This window comes from Molossus molossus, unplaced genomic scaffold, assembly GCF_014108415.1.
Source record: "Molossus molossus isolate mMolMol1 unplaced genomic scaffold, mMolMol1.p scaffold_m16_p_23, whole genome shotgun sequence".
Taxonomy (NCBI): domain Eukaryota; kingdom Metazoa; phylum Chordata; class Mammalia; order Chiroptera; family Molossidae; genus Molossus; species Molossus molossus.
The window spans coordinates 22,392,618-22,417,076 of NW_023425359.1; the positions used below are offsets into that span (position 1 = coordinate 22,392,618).

General features: G+C 46.3%; 1 protein-coding gene across 3 annotated transcripts in view; it reads left to right on the forward strand.

Moving 5' to 3' along the window:
• The window catches only part of CDC73 (cell division cycle 73), a 78,811-nt gene extending 54,763 nt beyond the window's left edge, over window positions 1-24,048 (forward strand). The window contains exons 11-17 of one of the 3 annotated variants that reach the window (XM_036277363.1): window positions 2,565-2,622; window positions 6,337-6,372; window positions 6,783-6,870; window positions 14,032-14,193; window positions 16,825-16,925; window positions 21,765-21,906; window positions 22,774-24,048. In XM_036277363.1, the coding sequence (XP_036133256.1) occupies window positions 2,565-2,622; window positions 6,337-6,372; window positions 6,783-6,870; window positions 14,032-14,193; window positions 16,825-16,925; window positions 21,765-21,906; window positions 22,774-22,810 (624 nt within the window). In that variant the 3' untranslated portion in view covers window positions 22,811-24,048. Of the gene's footprint in view, window positions 1-2,564; window positions 2,623-6,336; window positions 6,373-6,581; window positions 6,700-6,782; window positions 6,871-7,316; window positions 7,403-14,031; window positions 14,194-16,824; window positions 16,926-21,764; window positions 21,907-22,773 lie in introns of those variants that run through there. The other 2 variants (XM_036277364.1, XM_036277365.1) reach the window with 2 other exon arrangements.
• The last annotated feature ends 411 nt before the right edge of the window (window positions 24,049-24,459 follow it).

The window sequence follows — 24,459 nt, forward strand, 5'->3', positions numbered from 1 at the left end:
AGGTAGTTAATAGTTGTTGAGTGATCATTACATGATGAATCAGGTATAGATTTGCTCGTTATTTGATAGTAAAGACAAGTCATTTCATGGACTTATGTTGTCTGTCTGTCTGTCTAGATAAATTCAGCGAAATGCCCTTGGTGGGAAGAAGGAGGGAGGGGGGGTGTGGGCAGAGCACGTCAGCCCTGTGGTGACCCTCCCGGGAGAAGGAGCAGTGTCCTCGAGCGCTGTGACCGGGAGGGTGAGCCTGGCTCCCGCCCTGCCCTCCCTTCCTGCCTGTGCTTCAGTGGACTAGCTGCCCCAGAAGCGCAGTGTGGTGGGGGGCGCAGTGTGGTGCGGGGGCGCAGTGTGGTGGGGGGCGCAGTGTGGTGCGCGCAGTGTGGTCCGTTGCAGCTCGGCCGAAGAGACAGCCAACCCCACTGATTCAGACTCGACGTGCTCCCCACAGGACTCTGAGGATGCCGTGGACACAGACACTTAGAGGTCAACTTCAGTTTTATTGCGATCGATCAACAATTTTGCTTGGGGTTTATATTTCTTGAATGTTTTGACTTAAAATGAGATGAACTCTTTTTCATTACATTAAAAGATTTGGATGAATGAGTGGCATAATTTTTGGTTAAGAAAAATTATTGTCCATTAAGAGTTTAGAATTTCTCTTTCCAGATAGATGACTGATGAACCAGTTTCTGGTTTCGTTGAGCTCACAAAGCAGGGATTAGCCAGGTGCACACCAGCACTCAGAGTGACGGGCCAGGTGCCGCCCGCCTCCCCTCGCTTCTCAGCACCCCGTGCGGCAGGCAGTAGACGTGCTAAGTTTAAGGGTCTCTTCCAGAACTAGTGGTGGACACCTTCATCTGCTTCAGTGCACAGGAACTGTTCATGGTCCTAAGGGAGACTCAGCATTTAAAGTCAGCAGTCATTTCGCACACACTCTGATAGTGTAAGCTGTGTGGTTTCTCAGTAGCATAGCTGTTTCAGCTGAGCACAAACCAGCTAGAGTCTTTTAGTTGTTATTTGGTGCGTACCAGGGGGTGCTTTTGGTTAGAGGGTGGTACTGGGGGTGAGACTCCTTCCTAGGAGGTGTTCTGGAAGTGTACATTGACGGTCCCTCAGTGAGTGGGGCCTCGGAAGGTAGTGTGTGCTGAGTGGGGCAGTGTGAACAGCGAAGGTAGTTCTGTGTTCTGCAGACTCTGGGTGGATGCCTGTGTGTGGGCGAAGGCCTTTGTAATCAGATAAACCCAAACCATGATTGGAATACAAAGTCTGTTTTATAAGTTTTAAGCATGCACTGGACTTCGCAGGAATGAACTGCAGTGTGCATGGAGGGAAGAGTGCACTGCACTTCCCTCTGAACCTGGCCGGTCGTTTGCCAGTTTGAAAAATCCCGTTGCCTGGGCAGCGATGCCCACTCTCAGGAACCGCCACACAGCGCCCGCCCGCCTGGGGTCTGTGATCATCCACCGTGAGTGTGTGTGAGGCCGGTGTCTGGTTTCCTTCATCAGTCTCCTGGTGTATCAGATTGAAGTACATGTTGTTATCACAAACTTTAAAAAAATTCTTTAAAGGAAAATGTTTTAATGAAAATTTTACTGTGAATATGATTGAACTAATGCACTAAAGATACACAACTTTTTTTTTTTTTTTTTATCCTCACCCGAGGACATTTTTCCATTTTTTGTTCAGATAGAGCGGGAGGGAGAGAAAGGAAGAGAGAGAGAGAGAAACATCGATGTGAAGGGACACATCGAGTGGCTGCCACCCGCACGACCAACCAGGGCCGGGGACAAACTGCAACCGAGGTACGTGCCCTTAGCGGGAACCGAACCCGGGTCTCTCTGTACCGCAGGCCGGCACTCCAACCGCTGAGCCAAACCGGCCAGGGCAAGATAGACAACTTTTTAAGTGTCTTTAAGTATTTCAGTCATCTACTCCTGAGTAAATAATTGATAAAATTCAACCCGTAGCATATTTTCTTGTATATAGCACATGCTTAGTAATTAGTTGAGATTTGTTATTCAGTTTTTAAGATCTTTCAGCCACACTTAAATATAACAAATCACATCTTTTTAAAATGGGATTATTTTATTTTCCCTAAATATTTTAAAAGCATTTAATATGAAGTGATTGTGGTTTTTAGTGCAAAGTAACATTGTTTACATCTTTCTAACATGAGGTTATGTATTATTCATTTTGAGACTGTTTAAGGGAAAAAAGGTTGACTTGATTTAAAAGCCCATAATGATATTTCTGAGATGTTAAAATTGTCAGCAATTAAGCAAATCATTGAGTATTTGATAAATACTACACGATCATAGATAACTACTGTATGGTAACAGTTTTAAATTTATTTCCCACTTAAGATTTCTACTTGTACCTCATGACCAATAGCATAAAAAATAAGGACAGGTGTTTTTTCTTTTTTTGAACTGCTAGGATGATAGCATGTTCGGTGGGTGACTGATTGAGAGACAAATGGATGAGTTTGTCTGCAGTAATTAAAGGAAAGTGCTTATTACGTAAAGAAACTGTGATGGCAGCTGTCATGTTTTATTCTTTTAAAGGAGGGCGCCTCGGCCCGGAAGACGCAGACCCCCGCAGCACAGCCGGTGCCCCGGCCAGGTAAGCGCACATCGTTCTTTCCCCAATGATGTCATAGGAACACTGACAATAAATTCAGTTGAAGAGCTGAAGAAGAGTTTAAAGAAGATGACTTTAAGATGTTAGGAAGGTGTCCTGCAAGCGGCAAGCATGTAGCAGCCCCTCCCAGTTCCTGCTTTGAGTTCCGTGATGGGACATGTGGATGCACCCCTCCCCCATTAGAAGGATGAACCATCGTTTTAGTAGACTGATGTGCAGCTTTGGATTTCAGATGCCTGTGTTATTTGGCATAGAAGGTTCTATAATTACCTTTTTAAAAAATGTGTCAAGCAAAGGGAGGGACTGGAATGAGGCACATGTTCTTCAGTGGACTGAGAAGCATACGCGTTTGATGAGCCACCACCTGGACCTTGCTAGCCCTTCCTTTTATAGGCAGACGGTGTCACACCCCTCCCCTCCCCCTGCCATGCGTGTGCATGCATACTCAGTCCTCCAGCCTCGATCTGCGACTTCGCTTCCTGGGTCTCCTGAAATGTGTGGTGACCCTTCGCTCTCATGTTGTGCTCTCGCTCGTGCGGGATGGAGAGTTCGCCTTCTGTGTCTGTCAGACGGATTCGTACACTGTCCAGTCATCCGCTTCATAACCTGGTGTGGGCTGGAGCACGTCATTCCATAGTTTTAAATCGATGTACTGATGATCTTCATGTTTCTGTCTCCAGTTCAGACATCTCTTCTTGCCTCTGGCATCTCACAGCACCTGCCTAGCATTCGGATGTGCTGCAGGCATCTTAACACTGATGCAGACCCTTGTCCCCAGCACTTTCCTCTGGACGTCTCATTGCGTCCTTCCTCTTTCACGGATGAGGGCGCCGCCGTCAACTCTGCTTCCTAAGCCAGAAACTTAGGAGCTGCTCTTCACTCTTCACATTGCTGTGCCTCTCATCTGGCATCAGGAGTTTTGTCAAAATTACGTTTTCCGTGTCCAGATTCGTCTGTTTCTCTGTCTCCACCCCGCAACTCAAGTGCAGACATCACTGTTCTCTAGATCCGCGTGTCTGCAGTGCGAGCCCATGACTGTCCTTTCTGGTCCCTCGAGATGCAGAAGCAGAGGGCGGCCCGGTCCCAGCGCCCAGGGGCCTGGCCGCCTGGGAGCCGCTCATCATCATGGCGCTTGTTCAGTGGACCCTGGACTGAAGTTTCTATTTTATTTTTTTTCCTTTATTGATTTTAGAGAGAGAGGAAGGGAGAAGGGGAGAGAGAGAAACATCGATGAGAGAGATCACTGATTGGCCGCCCCCTGCATGTCCCCCACTGGGGTCGGGCCCACACCTGGGCATGTGTCCTGACCGGGAATCACACCAGTGGCTTCCTGGCACAGGGCCGACGCTCACCCACTGAGCCACACCGGCCGGGCTGATTGGAAGTCTAAGAAACACTCACCCATGACCCCTGGCTCTTCCAGCAGCGCAGTGCGGCCTGTGGTTAGCGCTTTGCTGAGTCTCTGCTTCCGTGCTGTCCCCTCCACCCTGGTCTGAGCCCACTGCGCGCCCCCACAGAAGAGGGACGTGAGACGGAATTGTGCCCTTTCTGGCTCGGGCGTCGCTGGTTTCCCGTGGCACTGCCACAGCTTCTGCACAGCGCACTGCCGAGACGAGACAGCCCGCGGCACGCCGCCTCTGTGCAGACATAGCCCCGCTCCTCCTCTTCCGTGGCGGCTGCACACCTGTCCCCGCGCTCGCTCTTCGTGCCTGTGCATGCACGCGTGCTCCGGCTGGCTGGCCGGCCGTGCATCCCGTCCCTTCCCTTCCCCCAAGACGGCTGTGCGCCTCTGTCTGCAGGGCGGGCTGTCTGTCAGGTGCATCTCAGTGCCGCGTCCTGGCCTGGCTCCTCGGCCGCCTGGAAGGTCCCTGAGGGCTGGGCTGTCTGTGCGCTGCCCTCACCGTAGTGAGAACCTGGCAGTGTCGTGTGCAAGGGCTCTGAATAAGTACTTAAGTGAAGGATGTAATTATATTTGAAATCAAATGTAGCAACAATAATTGCTTCGGAGCCTGTGACTTGTCAGTCCTCCACTTACTGAAGGAGCGAGAGAGACTAGGGCCAGGCAGTCAGCGGAGGGACCTGCGCTTGAACGTCAGTCAGTTCAGCTGACCAGGCCACTTTGCCTGGAAAGTGGCCCAAGGGGGTGCGAATTGAGATCATGTGAGTCTAGACTTACTGTCCTGTCCCAGGGGCTCCTCTGTTCCGCCCTCTCCATTCTCTCCCTGGGAGTCAAACTCGTCATCAGCTGGTCCTCACCAGCCCCTGCCTTGCTCCTTACTAGGGAACTTTCATGTATTCTTACGTAGTTATTTTTTACTAAACTGCTACACTTTGTTTGCCATGTGAGGGTTTGTATTTGTCTTCTTAGCCTTGATTTTAGTGGTCTTTTGCTAAATCCCTGAGTCCATTGTGGCTTTTACTCATCAGTGCATTTCAGTCAAAGATGCCCTTTTCCTTTTGCTCCTTAGTCCTTCTCATAGCAGCTCCGTCTCCTGTTTGTCCATGTGTCTGTCTGTCCATCCTGTCACTCCTTTATCCCTCCGACAAATACTGACATTTGCTGAGACTGCGTTGTCATCCAGATGGCGTATCTAATCAGATGTTTCCTCGAGTCCTGTTTCTAAAAAGGACTTAAGAAAGTTTTGGTGTTTTTTCTCAGCAATAAGATGAGAACACTACATAAATGTGTGTGTGTGTGTGTAAACTTATATTTGTGTATATGTTTTTCTGCTTTGTGTGTCTGAACGAATCATAGTACTGACTTGGTAATACCTGATCACAATGAATTAGCTATACACAGTAGTATAAAGTAGTTAAAATGTAGCATTTTACTACTTATAAAGTGGAACATATCCTAAAAATGGTGTGCTTCCCCTTAAAACGGAATCTCTTTCTAAGAACTGATGTTTAATTAGAACTTACAATTGCCTAAATTTTATTTTTCTAACTGAAAAAGATCATCAAGCACAGCACATGGCACAGGGGCAGTCAGTCAAGTCGGATTGTATGATAAGTGCGAAAACATGTTCATCTGAACCGGGCTGGTCTTAACCAATGTTACGCCAACTGATCTTCCTGTGCATTGTAAAGTCTACTGCATCCAAATAATGAAAAGATAGGACTACTTCTGTTTTTATGATAGTTCACAGTTATCAACAATATGGGCAGTTGCAAATAATATAGACCTTCATATGACTTATTGCCTGTAATGTTCTCTTCGAATGAAAAAGCAATTTTAAAGAGAGAGAGAAAAGATAAATATTTTAGGTCTCAGTTCCCAGTAACTCCTTTCTTTTCCCTCCAAAATGGCTAAGCACACTGCCCCTCCTTGCCCAGTGTTACATGCTCTGTGGTGCTGCTTTTGTTTTTGTTACAGTGTTACAATCAGTTAACTAAGAAATTGTATATTTGCTTCCATTGGTGGGCCCCTAACATCCACGAATGTGGTCACTGAGCGCCTGCCACTGTGGTGTGTCCACGTCCCTGTGCCTGGATTGCGGAGTAAGGCGAAGGCGTCTCAGCGTTTGTGTGAAGCAGAGAAACTGTTATTGGAGAAGGTTGTAATACATATGAAATCTTTATAACTAGTCATATGTAATTACAAATAAATTTTAGGCTTGATTTGCTTTTTAAGCTTGAAAATAATGTGATATTTATAACACTCAAACATTTGTTTTGTATTTTTCTCTCTTACAGTTTCTCAAGCAAGACCCCCCCCTAATCAGAAGAAAGGTGAGATTTGTACATTTGAGTCTAAATTCATCTTAAAGAGAAATGTGCCAGGCGCAGTGGCTCAGAGTGGGTCGTTGTCCCGTGCACCGAGAGAGCCAGTCCATCCCGGTCGGCGCACGTTCCTGGGCCCAGGGTTTGAGCCCCAGCTGGGGAGCATATGCAGGGCAGCCGATGGATGTTTCTCCCCCCTCTCCCTTTTCCTCTCTCAGCATGCCCTTGGGTGAGGATTAAGAGTAAATGTGAATCCGCTAGAGTACAGAACTGGGCCGATGCTGGACTTGTGCACGGACATGAGTGTGTGGGTCATACTGACTACTACATGCATTTGTAAGCTTTTGATTGGGAGAGTAACTAGAATTTCTTTTCATAGTGATCCCGTGTTTGCTACCTTAAAAAATGTTTCTTTTTAGGATCTCGAACACCCATCATCATCATCCCTGCGGCCACCACTTCTTTGATAACCATGCTGAACGCGAAGGACCTTCTGCAGGACCTGAGGTGAGGCGTTTGTGAGCGCTTCTTTCCACGGAGGTCGAGGTGGTTGCGGATGAGTCGTTACCAATCTGTAGTTCTTATTTGGAGAAAACAAAATTCCAGTTTTTGCTTTATGGATAGTCTGAAATATAATTTTCAAAATAGAGTATATTCTTTTATACCTGGATCCTTACATTCATGGTTAGAAGAATACTGTTTTGTAATTTGAATGGTGTGACATTTAAAATTCTTGTTCAATATTGTAGTGGTGACTAGGAAAATATACTCAGCCAGGAACATGCTACTGTAGGGAGAGTGAGTGAGTGGTTTACCTTTCTCCGTAAAATAACGACAATTCTTGAAGAAGGAAAAAAATACCTCACCTCCAAAAGGGAAGTCGTCATACTGCTTCTAAATAACTTCTACTTAAAAGCGAGAAGCAAATAAGTTGTGATACTTGCTGATTTCAGGTGTTACCAGCTGTAGAATTGAAGTGTATCTGCTTGTGCCTTAAATAGCCGCATAAAAGTCTGTAGCCGCACACACACTTACCCATGTAAGTATTTCCTTAGCACCTTTGAGTGCACTGCAGCGAACTTCTTTCCATTACCAGTAAGTAGAGAAGGAGTTTTTTAATTGCATCTATTTGGGTGACATTGGTTAATAAGATTATAAGTTTCAGGGGTACAGGAGGAGCTTTGTGTTTCGTCTGTTTGTGGTTTATTGGCCTCGCGGTGAAGTGGTGTTCTGACTGGGCTGCTCAGGCAGTCCCGCTGGGAAGCTGCAGTTCCTCGGGAAGCTGCAGTCGGGTCGATGCAAAATATAATCGTTCTTTTCTGCTTCTTGAAATACATTTGATAATATGAGACTGTCAGACCCACGTGAATGAAAATGGTTTTCGGTAACTACTTTAAAACACGTGTGTTTTATTTGAGTATGTATGTGCTTTTCACCTTCTAATCGGTGTACAAGAGTAGATTTTTCATCATGACCTGTGAAATGTGAAATGCCTCTCGGCGTGTGTTTGCAGCGTGGTGCCCTGCATCTGGCACCCAGCCTCCCACTGTGCTGGGACCTCCTCGGAGGGGAGGCGGCGCCGCGTGCGCCTCTGGTATCTGCTTCCATCGTCTCCACCGTCGCCTAGCGATGAGCAGTGACTAATGTTCAGGAGGAGGAGGGAAAGGAAGGGGCACATTGAGGAAACTGGAGAAGGGTAGATCCTGAATTCGTGTGTGTATGAGCTGTGCATTTATTTAGTGCATTTACCTCTCGTTTTAAATTCCTGTTTTGATGTCTTGTACCTGCACCTGTGGGGCTTGGTTTCAGTTCCCATGAAGGGTCATTGTTCTTGGTATTGGGTTTTTTGCACTTCATGTATTTGGATCTTTACCGCTGTTGGATTTTTGTGACTTGTGAATTTGGTATTTACAGTTATGATTTTTATCATTGACAACTGTATTTTTGATAAATGTGTCTGAATGATTACAGAAAACTTACAGTAAGTTTTTGAAATGTTATAATAGGAATTCTGTCCTTAATTTTTCATTCTCTGAATCTTCGTGGGGCCCCTGAATATATTACAAATTTAATACTTAAATATTCTTTTAGCAAATAGTGCAGAGAAACCACAAAGTGAATTTCAGTGTCTCCTTTGCCACCCTGCGACGCAGCCAGCAGCTCGCAGACCACGTCCTTAGGACACACCGTGCCTAATCCTTCTTCTGGGTCCGAAACACTCCCTTCATTGTTCAGCACCTCATTGACCTGACACCCCCACGGTTAGGCAGCTGGAGGCCTCGCTGTGGGGCTCCTGGGTGAAGGAACCTCCTCCTCACAATTACCGGCCAGCTCTGGCCCACAGCTCACATTGGCGTGGGTTCTGTTTGGTTTCATGTAAAATTGAGGCTTCTGCAGTTTTCTAGCTCTCCAGTAAGTGAAAGAAACAAAGCAAAATAAAATCCACCATAACTTTTCACATCCTAAGTAACAAAATTAAGGTTACAGATGGAAGTAAGTAAAAAGCACATTTTACATTTTATAAACATGATTCTGAGAGAGATTTTTGTGGGACTGGAATTTTATTCAAAATAAACCGATTGATGGCAATTGTGATCGTGGCTGTGATGGTAGTCACAGGGCAGGGGTCCGAGAGCAGGTGGCCCGGAGCACGCAGGGTCCCTGGGGAAGAAGGTGCTGGGGTTGACGCTAGACCTGAGGAGTCCTGCCCCAGCAGCGCTGAGGGACACGGGGCGGAGTCTGCCACGGTTCCTCACGGCAGTGACTCATTCCACGGCCTTCAGCCTCCTGTCGGGGACGGGGATGGGGACGGGCAGTCAGACCTGGGAAGGTCATTGTAAGTCTGTCCCGAGGCGTGGCTTTCTCAGATGTCCGCTCTGGGAGTCGTCAGATTGGAACTGGGCATGATGGTGTCATCGGTCTGGTTCTTACCCCTGTTCATGGCCCTGCCCTGAGGTCGCCCTTTCTTTCTGGGACTTGAGTGCGATGTGCTGACGACCTCGTGCTCTTTCCGTGTCTCTCAGATGCTCTGCTTTCCGTCCGTTTCTCTGTCTCCTGCATTTGTTGTTACTCACCTGAGGATATTTTTCATTGATTTTGAATAGGGTGGGAGGGAGAGAGAGACAAACATCGTGAGACACATCAGTTGGTTGCCTCCCACACGAACCTGACCGGGCCAGGGATTGAACTTGCAACCCAGGTACGTGCCCTGAGCGGAATCGAACCTGCAGCCCTTCGGTGTGGGCTGTCGCTCTGCCTGCTGCCAAACCAGCCAGGGCTGTCCCCTGCATTTTAAAATCCAGACGTCTTATTTTTCAATTGTAAGGTTCTGTTAGTTCATTTTCAAACTTTTGGTCTTTTTAAGTAACTTTGTCCCCTTTGCAGATCCGCACACTTTGGATGAGCTCTGACCCCCGAGCGTTGCAGTGAGCCCGTCGTCATCTCTCGACTCTTGTCTCACTCAGGACCCGTCTCCTTGTGTGGTTTCCCAGCTCAGTCAGTGTCTCCATCGTCTTCATTTACTTGTTTCCTTGGAATTGTTTTTCTTGGAAATTCTTTGATTTCCAGAGCGTAGGTGAGGGCGCCCCAGACGAGGTCTGCACCTGGCGTCTGCTGGGTCTGGGAGCGGTGCCAGGAAGGCACCTGGACAGGTCCCCGCGAGGTGGGGGAGCCGGTGCCGCGAGGGAGGCGCATGATTGGCTGCCTCCCCCACATGCCCCGCCCAGGGCCAGGGAGCAAGCCTGCAACCCACGTTCCTGCCCTGGATCGAGACTCGAACCCAGGACCCTTCAGTGCAAGGGCTGGTGCTCTAACCAGCACCGGCCAGGGTTTGTTCTGTTTTTAAAATGACATAAACTCAAAGCCTGGAACTTATCTAGCTGTACCTTATTTGCATTTTACTCTATTTTTATTGAAATTATTGGGGTGGCATTGGCTAATACAGTTACAGGCTTCTAATATTATCACTTGTATATTGTGTGTTCACCACCCCAGGTCCAGTCTCCTTCCTCACCATTTCTCCCCCTTTACCCTCCTCCACTTCCTCCCCTCTGGTAGTCACCATGCTGCTGTCTGGGGCTGTGAGTCTGACTTTTCTTTCTCTTTGCCTGACCCTGTCACCCCTCTCAGCCAGCCCGACCCCTCCCCTCCGACAGCTGGAGTCTGTTTTCTGTGTCCGTGAGTCTGTCGCACTTGTTTGCTAGTGCAGTTTGTTCATTTGACTCCATTTATGAGGGGTCATTTGGCACTGGCTTCCTCTGGCTGGCTGATTTCACTGCGCATGATGCTCTGCAGGCACATTCTGTTCTTCAGCAGCATTAACTGTCGATACTTGACAACACTAAACGCACGACTCAGTGGACATCAGAGTATTTCTCCAAATCACATGTCCATCCACCATCTCGGATGCACAGTGCGGGTTGTGTTTGTTAGAATGCTTTTAGTTGTGCCTGGCCGGTTTGGCTCAGCGGTTAGAGCATCGGCCAGCGGACTGAAAAGTCACAGGTTCCACTCTGGTCAAGGTTGTGGTTCGGTCCCCGGCCCTGGGCGGGTCATGCGGGAAGCAACCAGTTGATATGTCTCTCTCATGTTGATGTTTTTCTCTCTCTTTCCCCCTCCCTTACACTCTGAAGATAAATGGAAAAATATCCTCAGGTGAGGATTAAAAAAAAAAGAATGCTTTTAGTTGTAAGTGATAGAAACCAACTCAGAGTAGCTTCATCAAAGACTAGTTTATTGGCTCAACATAACTGAAAAGTTGTGGCTTTGAGCACAGCTGGGCTCAGCGCCGAGATGGGGTCGTCGGGTTGGCCCCTCCATCTGTCAGGCGGGCTCCCCCCTCAGGGATGAAGTGCTTATTAGAAGCTCGAAGTTAGCAGTCACTGTACAGAGAGAGCGCCTGTTTCCCAGTAACTGCAGCACGAACGCCCGGGTGAGGTCTCGTCGGCCTGGCTTGGATAACATGTTCGTTCTGAACCCACCGGGGTCAGGGTTGTCATTCTTGCTTCAAGTCCAAGGGAGGTCTAGCGTACCATTGTGAGGTTCGGTTTTCCTTGCAGTTGCCATGGTGCTGGTTGTGACAGGTTGAGGGGGTAGGAAAAGCGGTAGGCGCTGGGGCACCGGCTCTATTCCATGGTGTCAGGTGCCCTCCCGAGAGCTCCAGCTTGAGGAGAGAAGGGACTTCTGAGAGAGACCCACCCTGAGCAGACGGCTCCTTCCCTGCTCCAGGGCCCGGGGACAGCAGAGGGCACCGACGTGTCTGCAGCGCCCTCCACGGGCGGGCTCGGCGGGGCTCCAGCTTCGCTGGGCTCCCCGCTTCACTGCCGGTGGCACAGCACCCGCTTCTTGCTGGTTCGCGCGGAGCTGCCTTGAAGATGTGCTTTACACTTCGAACAGCTTCCCGACAGTTTCTCACCCAGTGAACGTGCCCCTGACCCAGCAGTTCCATGCGTAGGTGTTTATACGACATGAAAGCACATGTCCGCAAAAAGACTTACACAAGAATGTTTGTAGTAGCTTTACTTGTCATCGCCCCAATTTTGAAACTATCCAAATGTCTATTGTGGGAGAATGTATGAACAAATTATGGCCTATTCATACAATAGAGTTCTTCTCAGCAAAGAAAGGAGTGAACTACCAGTATGCCCCACATCCTAGATGAACCCTCAAAACCTTCAACAAGTGAGAGAAGCCAGGGACCAAGAGCACACCCCATGCCATTCCACCGGTGTGCGCTCCTGGAGCAGGCGGAACGGATCCTGGGCGATGGAAGGCAGAGGGGCGGTTGCTGGTTGGGGGTCCCCTGAAGGCCCAGGGAAGCTCCCAGCCTGATGTGGATGTGCTTGCTCCCAATTGGAGCGGCTCCTCCGCTGAGTGTGCGTTTGTGAAACTCATCTGTTACGTCCCTGCGCGTACATTTTGTATCATGACGTCGTCGGGTGTGTGCAGAAATACACCGAAGGAAGCAGGGGGTCATCAGTGTGATAACTTGGGAAGCATACGTTTACTCCCAGTTGGAGCAGTGATCTCACTCCGTATTTTCTCGTGGACGAGTTTTCATAAATGAATTCATAAGGCAGTAACACAATTATCTGGGCAAAATTTTAAAATCACATGGCAGTCTTAACTGCCCCATCAGATGTGATGTGGATGTGTAAATAGCCCAGAAGTAGTTCAGTATTAACACAGTCACCATGTACTACAACTTTCAGGATTACAAAATTCACATCACTTTATGACGAGCCCAGCAGGAGGCATTGGAAATGTCCAAAGGGCTCTACCACGTGCGGGCCGTGCTGCTCCCTCCCCTTGGTCTGCCCTGAGCTCTAGAAGCGGAGTGCTGTTCGGGTACGATTGCATCGCCCCCTTTGATTGGAGGGCAGACCAGAGCTCATAAAATATGCCAATGGACTGTTAAAAGGTTGTGTGTGTGTGTGTGTGTGTGTGTGTGTGTGTGTATTTTTTAATCCTCACCCAAGGACATTTTTTTTTTTAATCCTCACCTGAGGACATTTTTCCATTTTTTGTTCAGATAGAGTGGGAGGAAGAGAGAGAGAGAGAAACATCAACATGAAAGGGACACATCGAGTGGCTGCCACCCGCACGACCAACCAGGGCTGGGGACAAACTGCAACCAAGGTACATGCCCTTAGCGGGAACCGAACCCGGGTCTCTCCGGACCGCAGGCGGGCGCTCTAACCGCTGAGCCAAACTGGCCAGGGCTGTATGTGTTTTTAAAAGACTTTTGAAAATGCTCTGTGAGCACTAACACACCTGGAGTTGGCAGCAGCTCTGCAGACTGCTGAAGTGTGTTTGAGAATAAGGTTGATGGTGTAGTAGAGAATCAGACTAGAAAGATTGGTTCATTTACTAAATTATAAGCAGTATTTACTAAAACAGACAGTTGGCATTCACTGATTTAATCTCCTTACTTTAAAATTTGCAAAGCGATCTGGGAATTTGATGGTGTTTTCCTAATTTTGCTGAGGCATGAACCATGAAAAGATGTCTTCTGTGAAGTTCTTGGATTGGCTAAGTCACCTGTGCTGGAAGAAGCCACGCCAGCCACACCATCTCAGTCTCAAGATACCTGTCAGTTTATAATAAAATTTCTCTCTGATAGCACTGGAGAAATCAGGGATGAGTGTGGTTTCTTTGTAGCCTTGGAGAAGGTGGTCTGTGTGGGAGACAGACACGCATACTGACTCAGGGCTGAAGTGAGCTTGTGTTCTCCTTGGCTACTGGGAAAGACCCGTGGCCCTCGAGCCCGGCAGTCTGTGCGTGCAGAGCCAGGAGTGTTTCAGAGCGAAATGGTTTGGGCCCTGGTTTGGCTCAGCGATTAGAGCGTTGGGCCGAGGACCAACAAGCTGTGGGTTTGATTCTGGTCAAGGGCTCCTCCGTGGATTGTGGTTCAGTCCCTGACCCTGGTAGGGGTTGTGCGGGGGCCAAACAATCGATGCGCCTCTCGTTGATGTTTCTCTCTCTGCCTCTCTCCCTTCTTCCCACTCTGTCTGAAGATAAATGGAAAAGTATCCTTGCGTGAGGATTAAAAATAAATAAACAAATGGTTTTGGTTTAAAACTCAGTATATAAAAATAATTTCAAAATATGATTTATTTTTCCATTTTCAATCACATTGAGTCATTTGACCTCTGCTCTGCGTGTCCGCAGATTCGTCCCGTCAGACGAGAAGAAGAAACAGGGCTGTCAGCGAGAGAACGAGACGCTGATACAGAGGCGGCGAGACCAGGTGCAGCCGGGGGGCGCCGCGCTCAGCGTCACGGTTCCCTACAGAGTCGTGGACCAGCCCCTGAAGCTCACGCCTCAGGACTGGTGAGCCACCTGGGTCCCTGCGCCGCCCGCGCTCCGCCACGGGGACGCCCTCGTGGGCACAGACAGGGCTGTTAGAAACCAGTGCTCACCCCTGACTCGTCTCCAGTGGTGCATTCCCGTGACACCTGACCACATCTGTGTTTTGGGTAGCTGAACTTTATTTTACTTATAAGAAGAAACACTGATTTCTGGAAAAATTAGTAAAAATTATCTCTACTCATTTATTGGTTCTAGATCAGCTTTTAGATCAGAACTTGCAAACAGACTAATGTTTTGGACTTATATTCTAGATTTTAGATTTGGAAAATTTAGATTTTTCTGGTAAGAAGTGATAACTGAAGGTATTGTTACATTTATTATAAGGGAATAACTTAATAAAAAGAATAACATGATTACCCTTTTATTATATTAAAATGTTCTTTAATAAAACACTGAGCTATGTGTAATATAAAGAACTTATAACTTAAGACACATGAATTATCTTCAGTTACTTTGTTAATCTCAGCTGGAGTAAAAATACAGTCTCAGAGTGCATCCCATTGTGTGACCTAGAACACGGCACATCGATGCGGCAGGTGACATTTCCCTCCAAGGTGCCTGTTGGTCTTCAGACATTAGGAAGTCCAGCCGTTGGCAGTATTAGGATGTTAGAAACTCACTAAAGAATGAAGGGTTCCTGTGTTACAATTCTCCCCTGTATCTAACCGAGATACATTGACTGATGTATGAAGTGAATAAGATGAGAATTTCATGTATCAAGTTTAAAATTTGTAGGAAGTAGGAATGCTACATTTGTATCATGTTTGGTATTATTTGCAGAAAATGAATACAGCAGCGTGTACAGGTGCCATATCTGTGTCATGAGAGGCTGCGTGTGAATATTCACTAGGTCCCTAGCCAGTGGTGTCCTAGCCTAGGAATAATATTACCCTTCTTTGTTGAGGGTCCTTTTAGGAATTCACTGGGAGGCATATTTATATTATCCTGTGGCCCTGCTAGCTCAGCCCAGTGAGACCGGGTAGGGCTCAGAGCACCTCTGTTTAGCAAAACCCTTTTAGTCGGCGGGCACCTGAGCTTGCAGCGAGTGCACAGTGCCAGCCACGCCGTAAACTAAGAAACCCTCTAGCAGTGCGCTCCGCTACCAAAGTGGTTGTGGCCACATGGCACATGCCCCTTGAGAGCAGGGAATTTTTTATTTAAGGTATAAGTTTAGTCTTCGAGATTTTGAGTAAGTTAAGAGTTTTAAGCTGTGGTTTTTCACAGTAACTGATCCTTGTAAGTTTCTTACTTAAATAGAAGGTTTAATGTTTCATTGGATATACAGAGTCTTCGTCCAATGCAGTGGTTATCTGTAGACCTCTGGGCATTCCCAGGACCTTTCCGAGAAGTTGGAAAGTCAAAGCCATTTCCATAATAATACTGATGGCTGTTCTCATGGTTTACCAGTCCTCACACGGATAGGAGTGGTACAGCCAGGGTATAAGATTAATTACTTCTGTCTCCGCCCCACTCCTCCCCCTTCCCCTGTTGCTAGTGTGCCCACACATGTCTGTTTCCTTCTCTCAATGGGGTAATAGAGGGAGTTCTCACCTCCGCGGACTGTGGAGACGCACTGTGTTAAAGAACAAAGGCGTGTGAACCTGAGACCAGCACTGCGCAGAGTAAACTCGCAGTAACACTCACTCCTGTTCACCTAACGATTTGTTCCCATTGCTTTGGTCGTGGGCTCAAACTGTTTGTGGTGGTTGTACTTATAATTTCTCAATTAATTACATATTTTTGAAACTAATGAAATATGAGGACCTAGAAAGAGATTGTTCTTTTTAGGAAAATAAATTTAAATAGTTGGAAAAACAAATTGCTTTAAGAAAAACTTATAGAATGTATGGTGAGTGAAACAGTTATAAAACAATGGAAAACTTTAAAAAGTCCAGATGATTTCTCTACTCAGATTGCTTTCCAAATAATCAGAATTCAAAAATAAGGCCTTGCAGCTAGCTTTATAAAGTGGTTGGTGAATTACTGTAATGTACAGCATTTTTATTATTTTTTTAATCCTCACCTGAAGATATTTTTCCATTTATCTTCAGATAGAGTGGGAGGGAGGGAAGGAGAGAGAGAGACACATCGACTGACTGCTTCCCCCACGACCCTGACCAGGGCCAGGGCTGGGATGAACTGCAACTGAGGTACGTGCCCTTGACTGAAACCAAACCTGCTCTAACTGCTGAGCCAAACTGGCCAGGACTGTATAGCATTTTTAAATTGAAGTAAAATATCTAATGTTTGTTTTGAATTTTAAATGATTTTCTTTTAAAACCAACTTTTTCGATCAGTAAGTCAGCTACTGTCCTCTGTTGCCCTGGAAAAGCGGCCCTTACTGTGGTCACAGAAGGGCAGAGATGGAAGCTGAGGTGACCCGTTCGATTGCGCGTGTAATTAACTCTTTAGAAGACGTAGGTGCCGAACAGACGCGCGGGAAGTGCAGCCTCGTCGCGTGCTCTCGCGGCACCACGGCAGTGACAGGTTGTGGCTGTGTGCGGGGGAGCCTGAGAGTGTGGCGGGGACCCGTTCCTCGAGGTCCCGGCAGCCGGAGCTCACGCCTGTTCTCTCCGCCCCTTCTGTTTGCAGGGACCGGGTTGTGGCTGTTTTCGTGCAGGGTCCCGCCTGGCAGTTCAAGGGTTGGCCGTGGCTTTTGCCTGATGGATCACCAGTTGACATATTTGCTAAAAGTAAGATTCTATTTTTTTTACTGCTGTCCAATATAGGGATACTGTTGCTTTATTTAAGAGAAAGAGCCATCTATGTCTCTTCATTTGAGATGTGTATATCCAATGATTCCTGTTAAGTAACATATCAATTTTTAATATATGTCAATTTTTAATATAGCATGCTAATGTGAAATATTTTTAAAGCCTTTTTTTTTCCCTCACCTGAGGACATTTTCAATATTTTGTTCAGATAGAGTGGGAGGGAGAGAGAGGAAGAGAGAGAGAAACATCGACGTGAAAGGGACACATCGAGTGGCTGCCACCCGCACGACCAACCAGGGCCGGGGACAAACTGCAACCAAGGTACATGCCCTTAGTGGGAACCGAACCCGGGTCTCTCCGGACCGCAGGCCGACGCTCCAACTGCTGAGCCCAACCGGCCAGGGTGTTAAAGCCTTTTTTTTTTTTTTTTTTTAATATAATGTGTTTCCCCAACATTAATACTTTTTAGGCAGTTTTAAAATCACTAGTATTGTTGCTCGTCTGCACATTTTAATTAAAATTGATGGCCAGATTCTGTCTGTGCTGAGTCTCCCTGCCTAGAGCTCAGGGTTCCTGGCGGGCCGAAGGCTTTGCTGTCCTCCGGCCAGCGCGGAGGAGCCTGGTGCAGGGGGCTCGGGGATCTGCTACCTACGACTTCATGTGGCTCACGCTTCAGCACTACACTGGCCAATAAAAAGGAGATGAATTTAGCCTGTTTTTTTGTTTTTTGTGTGAGGTTTTTTGGTTTTCTTTTGGGGCGGCATTTCCATTGTTATTTAAATTCGAGCGCCCAGCTCAGTTAGGAGCGCGGTACCACGACTTCCTAGGAAGCGCTCTCACGGAGCGTGTGCTCTGAGACGACCTGGGCGCGGATGCTGCCGTGGGAGCAGCCTGTTCTGTTGCTTCTGAGACTTGAGCGATGCGCACAGGTGAGAGTAGGAGGTGGAAAGATGCAGTGAGGAGACTTGGGGTGAACAGGAGCGCTGCGCCCCCCGGCCGCCCTGCAGGCTGACCACTGTCGGGGGGCTAGGCCTCTGCCAGGCAGGGGTGCTCGTGCAGTGCCATGAGGACCCCGAGTGTTCAGCTGTTGTCTGTCCAGATCGCTAGTTTCTGAAATTTGGGGGAGAGTTTAGAGACTTTGAAAAGTAATTACTAGTAATAATTTTCTTCCCTGAATTAGCCTCCTGCCCTTCCTCCTTTTGCCCCAACTCCTCTGGCAGCACCGAGTGGGGGTGCCCTTGCCCCCTCTTAGAGCCAGCGGATGACACAGACCTCCCCCTGACCTCGCCTTTCCTGCCGGCTCCTCCTCTCTGCTTTTGCTGCGGAGCTTTGAAAGAATTGTCTCTACCAACTCACTTCCCGCCGTCCCAGCCCTAACTCACGGGGTCCTCTCCCCTCTGTCCCCGCCCTAACCCCCCCGGGTCCTCTCCCCTCTGTCCCCGCCCTAACCCACGGTGTCCTCTCCCCTCTGTCCCCGCCCTAACCCACGGTGTTCTCACTTCCTTTGCCTTCCACTGAAAGATTGATTCCCTCCAAACTCACCGTGACCCAAATATCGGGTACTTTTGACCTCCTTATCAGGACTCTGTTGACCACATGTTCTCCTTTTTAAAATGTTATTTTCACCCTGGCTGGGTAGCTCTGTTGATTGGACTGCTTCTCAGGATTGCCAAGGTCATGGGTTCAGTCCCTGGTCAGGGGACATACAGGAATCGACCAGTGGATGTGTAGATGAGTGGATACGTTCCCCCTCCGCTTTCTCCTCCTTTCTGTTTCAAATCAATCAATACATTTTTGTGAAGTTATTTCTCCATGACCTGCTTTGTTGTCTCAGCTTCCCCAGCTGCTCTTCCTGCGGCTCTCAGCTGCTCTGTGTCCCCGTCTCTCTTCCTCTCATCATAGTCTTTCAAGGAGATCTCGTGGCTTTCCAGCACCAACTGTGTCCTCTGGTTCTGAAAGTGACGTCTCCAGCTTGGCGCTCTGGCCTCCATGTCTCACTGCTGACCAGGTCACTCCCTTGAGTTGAGGTCCCATTTGGTGCCCCAGGCCCAGCCTGTTCCGAGTGGAGCTGCCTGCCCTGTGTTCTCCCTCGGCCCAAACTGTCTTTTCCCCAATTCATTTTTTAAGTAATTTGCCTAAGCCAGAAACCTGGGAGTGTGTCGTATTGTCTCTCACTTCTGATTGTCTCCGTGCTGGTTCACTCCTGCTGCTGCCGCTGCACCCGCCCCTCATCCAAGCTGGGCGCTGTGCCGCCTGGGCTATTGGGAGCATGTGCGTGGGCCTCCGTAAAAAACTATTTTTTCTGTATATGGCATAGTAATAAACTAGAAAGTTTTAGAGAAAATATTAAATAGTAGATTGTGTAAAATTACCAAATAAAACCTTTTCAGAATTATGAGAAATTTGAGCTTGTAACTGGATACCACTTTTCTAAATTTTTATTTTTTATGTTTGGGATGGCTGATTACATTAGTGATCAAGATTTTTAAATGATAATTTCTTAAATTTTTGCTTGCCTATCATTCAGAAAAACTTTTCATTTAAGAATTGTTCCATGTTGTCCATTTGTAACATTTGACATGCCATCATTCTATCACTAAATACTATTCAAGAGCACTGTTCTAATTTTTTTTGGCCTCTGTTCCCGCAAAAAATCTGTTTTCAAAATGCATGCAGTTTGCAGGAAACGAACAGTTCTGGACTGTGTAGAATATTCTGCTCTGGCCGTTACTGTGCTGCCGGATAACTGACCTCTTGTGATAAGACTTCGTTCCTCTTCACTTTGTGCTGAGGCTTGGAACCCGGATGTCCTTCTGAGTGAGAAAGGTGCTTTGGGTCACGTCTCGTATGAGTTTTCTTGCCACGAATACTTCGTGCTAATGAAATATTTTGTATGAAGAGAAAAACCTTATGTTTCTTCATTGTGGCTTAAACTTTTTGGACCCCTGATATTTCAGCTTTAATTTACAAAGTTGTTTCTTCTGTTGGAAAAAAATAAATATTATATAAACTAAATCCACTGAAATTATTAGGGGGACTGTTTACTGTAAGCTTTTGTGGTTTTAGGTAAATCACTTTTAGAATATAACTAATATGTGATTTTAAGAATGATTTAAAGCAATCATATTGAGAAAATTAGAAAAGTGAAACATGTAAACAATAGAAGGTATTGAGATGTTGATTTCTTTAATTTTAAAACTTAAAAAAAATCTTTTACACATAAAAAGCATTTCGAACATGGGTTTCCTGAAACCATAACATAAAGCCTGTGATGAATTCGTTTCAATTCATTAAATTGAATTCAGTTCAAAGTGAGTAATGTGTTCAATGAGAGGGCCAATATTTATAAAAACAAATAATTTAGAAATAATGTTTATGTGCTTTTTTTCTGTGTGGGCACAAATGACTCATTTGGGATTTCCATCAAGAATTTGGCCTTGATTGGTTTTTAACATCAAAAGCCAGCCGGTAAGCCAACCAGCAAGCAGTGTGGGACACGCGACCCACAAAGCTACCAGAAATAAACAAAGTTAGCCATGTTCTCTTTAAATACACCTAATACTGGATAATAATGGAGGGAGTAACAGCCATATCCTATGTTAGGAAAAGTGAAGAATGGACAGAAAGTTAAGCATCTCCATGCCATGTGCACATGCTGAAGGGCAGCTCCACTAAGTTCACTGAGGGCACCCTCAGTCGCCTCCTTCTAGGTCTCCTCAGAGGCTTTCTGTTGTTTGGGGTTTTTCTTTTTCCTTTTCTCCTTTTTATCATTTCTTACCAAGTCCCATTAGTTCTCACCCCTAATTATCTCTTGGATGTTCTTCTTGTCGCACGTGCGTCTCCTTCCCAGCCGGTCGCATCTGTCTCTCTGTGGATCCCTGTTGTGCGGTGACTCTGCGCTGAGCCTTCGCAGTGATCCTGTGTCTGTTAGGTGAAGGCCAGAGCCTCAGCGTGCCTCCAGGCAGCACTGCTCCACCTGTCTCACCGCCTGCGTGATCAGTCGCCTGTGGGGCCATCGGCTTTCTTTGCTTCGAGAGTGAACTGTTTCTCTGAGCATGCTCTTACTGCTGACTGGCCACCCCCGTTGTGTCAGCCTAGCTCCTGCCCCACCTTTAGGTCTTAGGTTAGACGCCACTGCTTATGCAAGCCTTTCCTGAAGTCCATAGTCTGGGTGAGGTGCTCCTGTGTTTCTGTGATGCCCTGCATTTGTCATACTGCATTTCTCATGGGACCATATGCATTTTATCTTATTCGCCATTTCAGTCCCAGTTGGCTGGCTGTATAAACCTTGAGTAAATATTTGTTGAATTGAATGTTTTTGAGGATGTCATAGTTTTTAGCATCTATTTCAGAGATCACTTTGGTTATAATAGCAGCTTTGATTGGTGGAAGAAAATTTGTTTTGTGTTTTTTTTTTAAATCCTCACCTGAGGACATTTTTCCATTTTTTTGTTTAGATAGAGTGGGAGGGAGGGAGGGAGGGGGAGAGAGAGAGAGAGAAAGAGAGAAAGAGAGAAAGAAACATCGACGTGAAAGGGACACAACGAGTGGCCGCCACCCGCACAACCCAACCAGGGCCGGGGACAAACTGCAACCAAGGTACATGCCCTTAGCGGGAACCGAACCCAGGTCTCTCTGGACCGCAGGCTGACGCTCTGACCGCTGAGCCAAACCGGCCAGGGCTGTTTTGTGTTTTAGTTTAGGTTTTTTGTTGTTGTTTGGCTAATGTCTATTGGGTATTTTTATTTACTTTTTATAAAATACATTAATAATTTTGATTGCATTTTGAATAAAAAACATATTGTTTCCCCCATATAGTTAAAGCCTTCCATCTCAAATATGATGAAGCTCGTCTCGATCCAAACGTGCAGAAGTGGGACGTGACGGTATTGGAACTCAGCTACCACAAGCGGCACTTGGACAGACCTGTTTTCTTACGGTTCTGGGAAACGCTGGACAGGTAACTGGCCTGACACGCGCTCCCTTCTGCTTCCCTGGCCGTCGGCCTGTCTCCCCGGTCAGACGCGAAGCTCTTTCAGGGTGTGAACCAGGTCTCCCAGTTCCCCTTTCAAACCGCGTCTGACTTGAGGCTGGTCTGCAGTAGGTAATTTACTGTGATAGACTTTAGAAACAGATAGAGAAAGGCTCCTAACTCAGTAGGAAGCACACTGGCCTCCGAGCCGGAAGACCTGGATGTCGTCTGGGTCCTGGGGTGTGGCTGGGGCTGCGTGCCCCCTCTGAGCAGTGCTCTGTCCGTGCACGGAGCGGGGACTCCGTGTGCCCTGCGTCTCCCTGCACAGAAAGGTCTCTGACTCTGGGTTTGAGCTGTGGTGTCCCATGACAGCAATTTAGTTTTAAATTTATTTTAATTACTAATATCGAATTATTAGTGACTAGTCCTTTACTACAATGTAAGGTTTGTGATTGGAAAATTTAACATCATATAATCACAGTTAATACCACCGAATCTAGTATTTTCTTTGAGGCACCCCTTAAAATCTAACTTTCTTGGTCTAAATACCCCACTGATTATTATGGGTTTCCTCAAAGTCAGAGGTGATGGTGGTAACCCAGTGATTATGGCTGATAATATATTAAAGAGACACACTAAGAATGTAGCCAGACGCCCTTAGGGACGTGAACGAGGGGAGTGTTCCTTCTGGCTCTTTACAAAGTCTGTCTCCAAGGCCACCACGCGAGTTTCCAGAGGGTAAGGTAGCCTGTTCACTGGTGATTCTACGTTTTTGAAAAGTCAACTTATTTTTACATATAATCTAAAAATTCTAAAATTCTTACAGATGTTATAACTTACAATGTTATTTTTCAGGTACATGGTGAAGCATAAGTCCCACTTGCGATTCTGATTCCGTGGCTCCCTCTGGGGTCTGGATGGAGCAGCGCGGCCCCGCCGGGGCTGAAGGCGGGCTCAGACTCAGCTTGATGAATTTATCAGAAACTGGCAATGAGAAAGGTCACAGACGGAGCGACACGCCTCGTTCGACGCTTTCATGCTCCGAAGGGATGATGCCTGACATTCATATAAGCAGCCGTTCTGGCCTACAACTATTTTTTTAATATTAGCCTTCTAGTCTGTAATGGAAATTGTATATTTTGATAGAAGTTTTTTCTTCATTGGTTAAACTAGCATTACTTAAAATGTGTTTCTTTAGCAAATAAATACAGGTTGTTGATGTGTGTATATTTAGAGGTGATAAGGCTCTCAGCCATTCTGCTTCTGAGTTTCATTGCTCTATGATTCCTCTACTGAAAATACTGTGTTACGAATGGTATTAAATTTTAGTTTCTGGAACTTGCAGAACCAAGCAAAGGGATGTGACTATTTTGAATGAGTCAGAATGTCAACCTGTATGTACACCATGTCTGTACTTACTCTTTATGTGGAAAGGAATAATGAAAATCAAGAACAGTTCTTCGGCTGTGGTTGAACTGTTCAGCCTTTTCCGGACTTCTTCACTTTTACTGGATCCATTTAATGAATGTACATTCTTCTCACTGACTTTGGTGATTTTAAAACCTAGAAGGATATATTTCTATCTGTGATATCTTTCCACTTGAAAAATCTCAAAACACAGACTGAAAACCCAGTAGGCTACAGTACTTTTTATTTTGGGAGCCAGAGTATGACTTGGGGGAAGGACATGTATTAGTCCTACTGCAGTGTAGTTTGAACTTCCTGTCTTTTCTCCTAAATCCACCTCTGATTCTTAACTGGCAGGATATGGGATTTTGAGTCTTCTGTTTCTAGGCATGTTGACCCTGGAGTCCTTACCTTCCATTATCCCTAAATATTGTTAAATTCTCCCAGGCACCAAAGAACACATTTGCTTAAGTAAGTGTCTGAACAGAAACAAGATAAAAACACTGGTATTTTTATGTGCGTATTCAATATCGTATGAAATATAAAACCTATATTTTAACTTAGTAAAATATTTTACTACTTCTCTACTTTAGACAGAGTGTTGCATCCATGGTACAATGAATGAGCATTTCCTTTGAGTCTTAATTTCACCTTTTACTACTTAAAAGCAACTTGCAACCATTATTTCCCTAAAGAGTTGTTACCATTAAAATCGTTGCTGATCATTCCTGCCCCCCCCCCACCCCCCCATGATCTCTCTTAGGTTAACATTTTTTGGTAAACATTTAACTCCTTATGTTCAGTTGACATTACCTAGCCTCATTTTGAAACTTAATGCTATCATAAAAATGAGAAGCACTTATTTATTCTTTAATTAACCATGAAAATCCATACCAATAGAGAATAGAAAAGTACTTATTCATATGGAATTCACTAGGTTTTTCAGAAGAAAAGCAGTCAGCATTTAAAATTATTAGATTTTAGGATATTTATAAGGTTTGAACAGATTTTGCTCCCCCTTCTCTGTCTGCATCCTCTCTTGAAAATAAAAGAAAACTTTTAATTTGTTCACATTAGGATATCTGAGCATATAAGTCTGTTTCCAGAATAAATTATGTATTGTATAAACTTTCT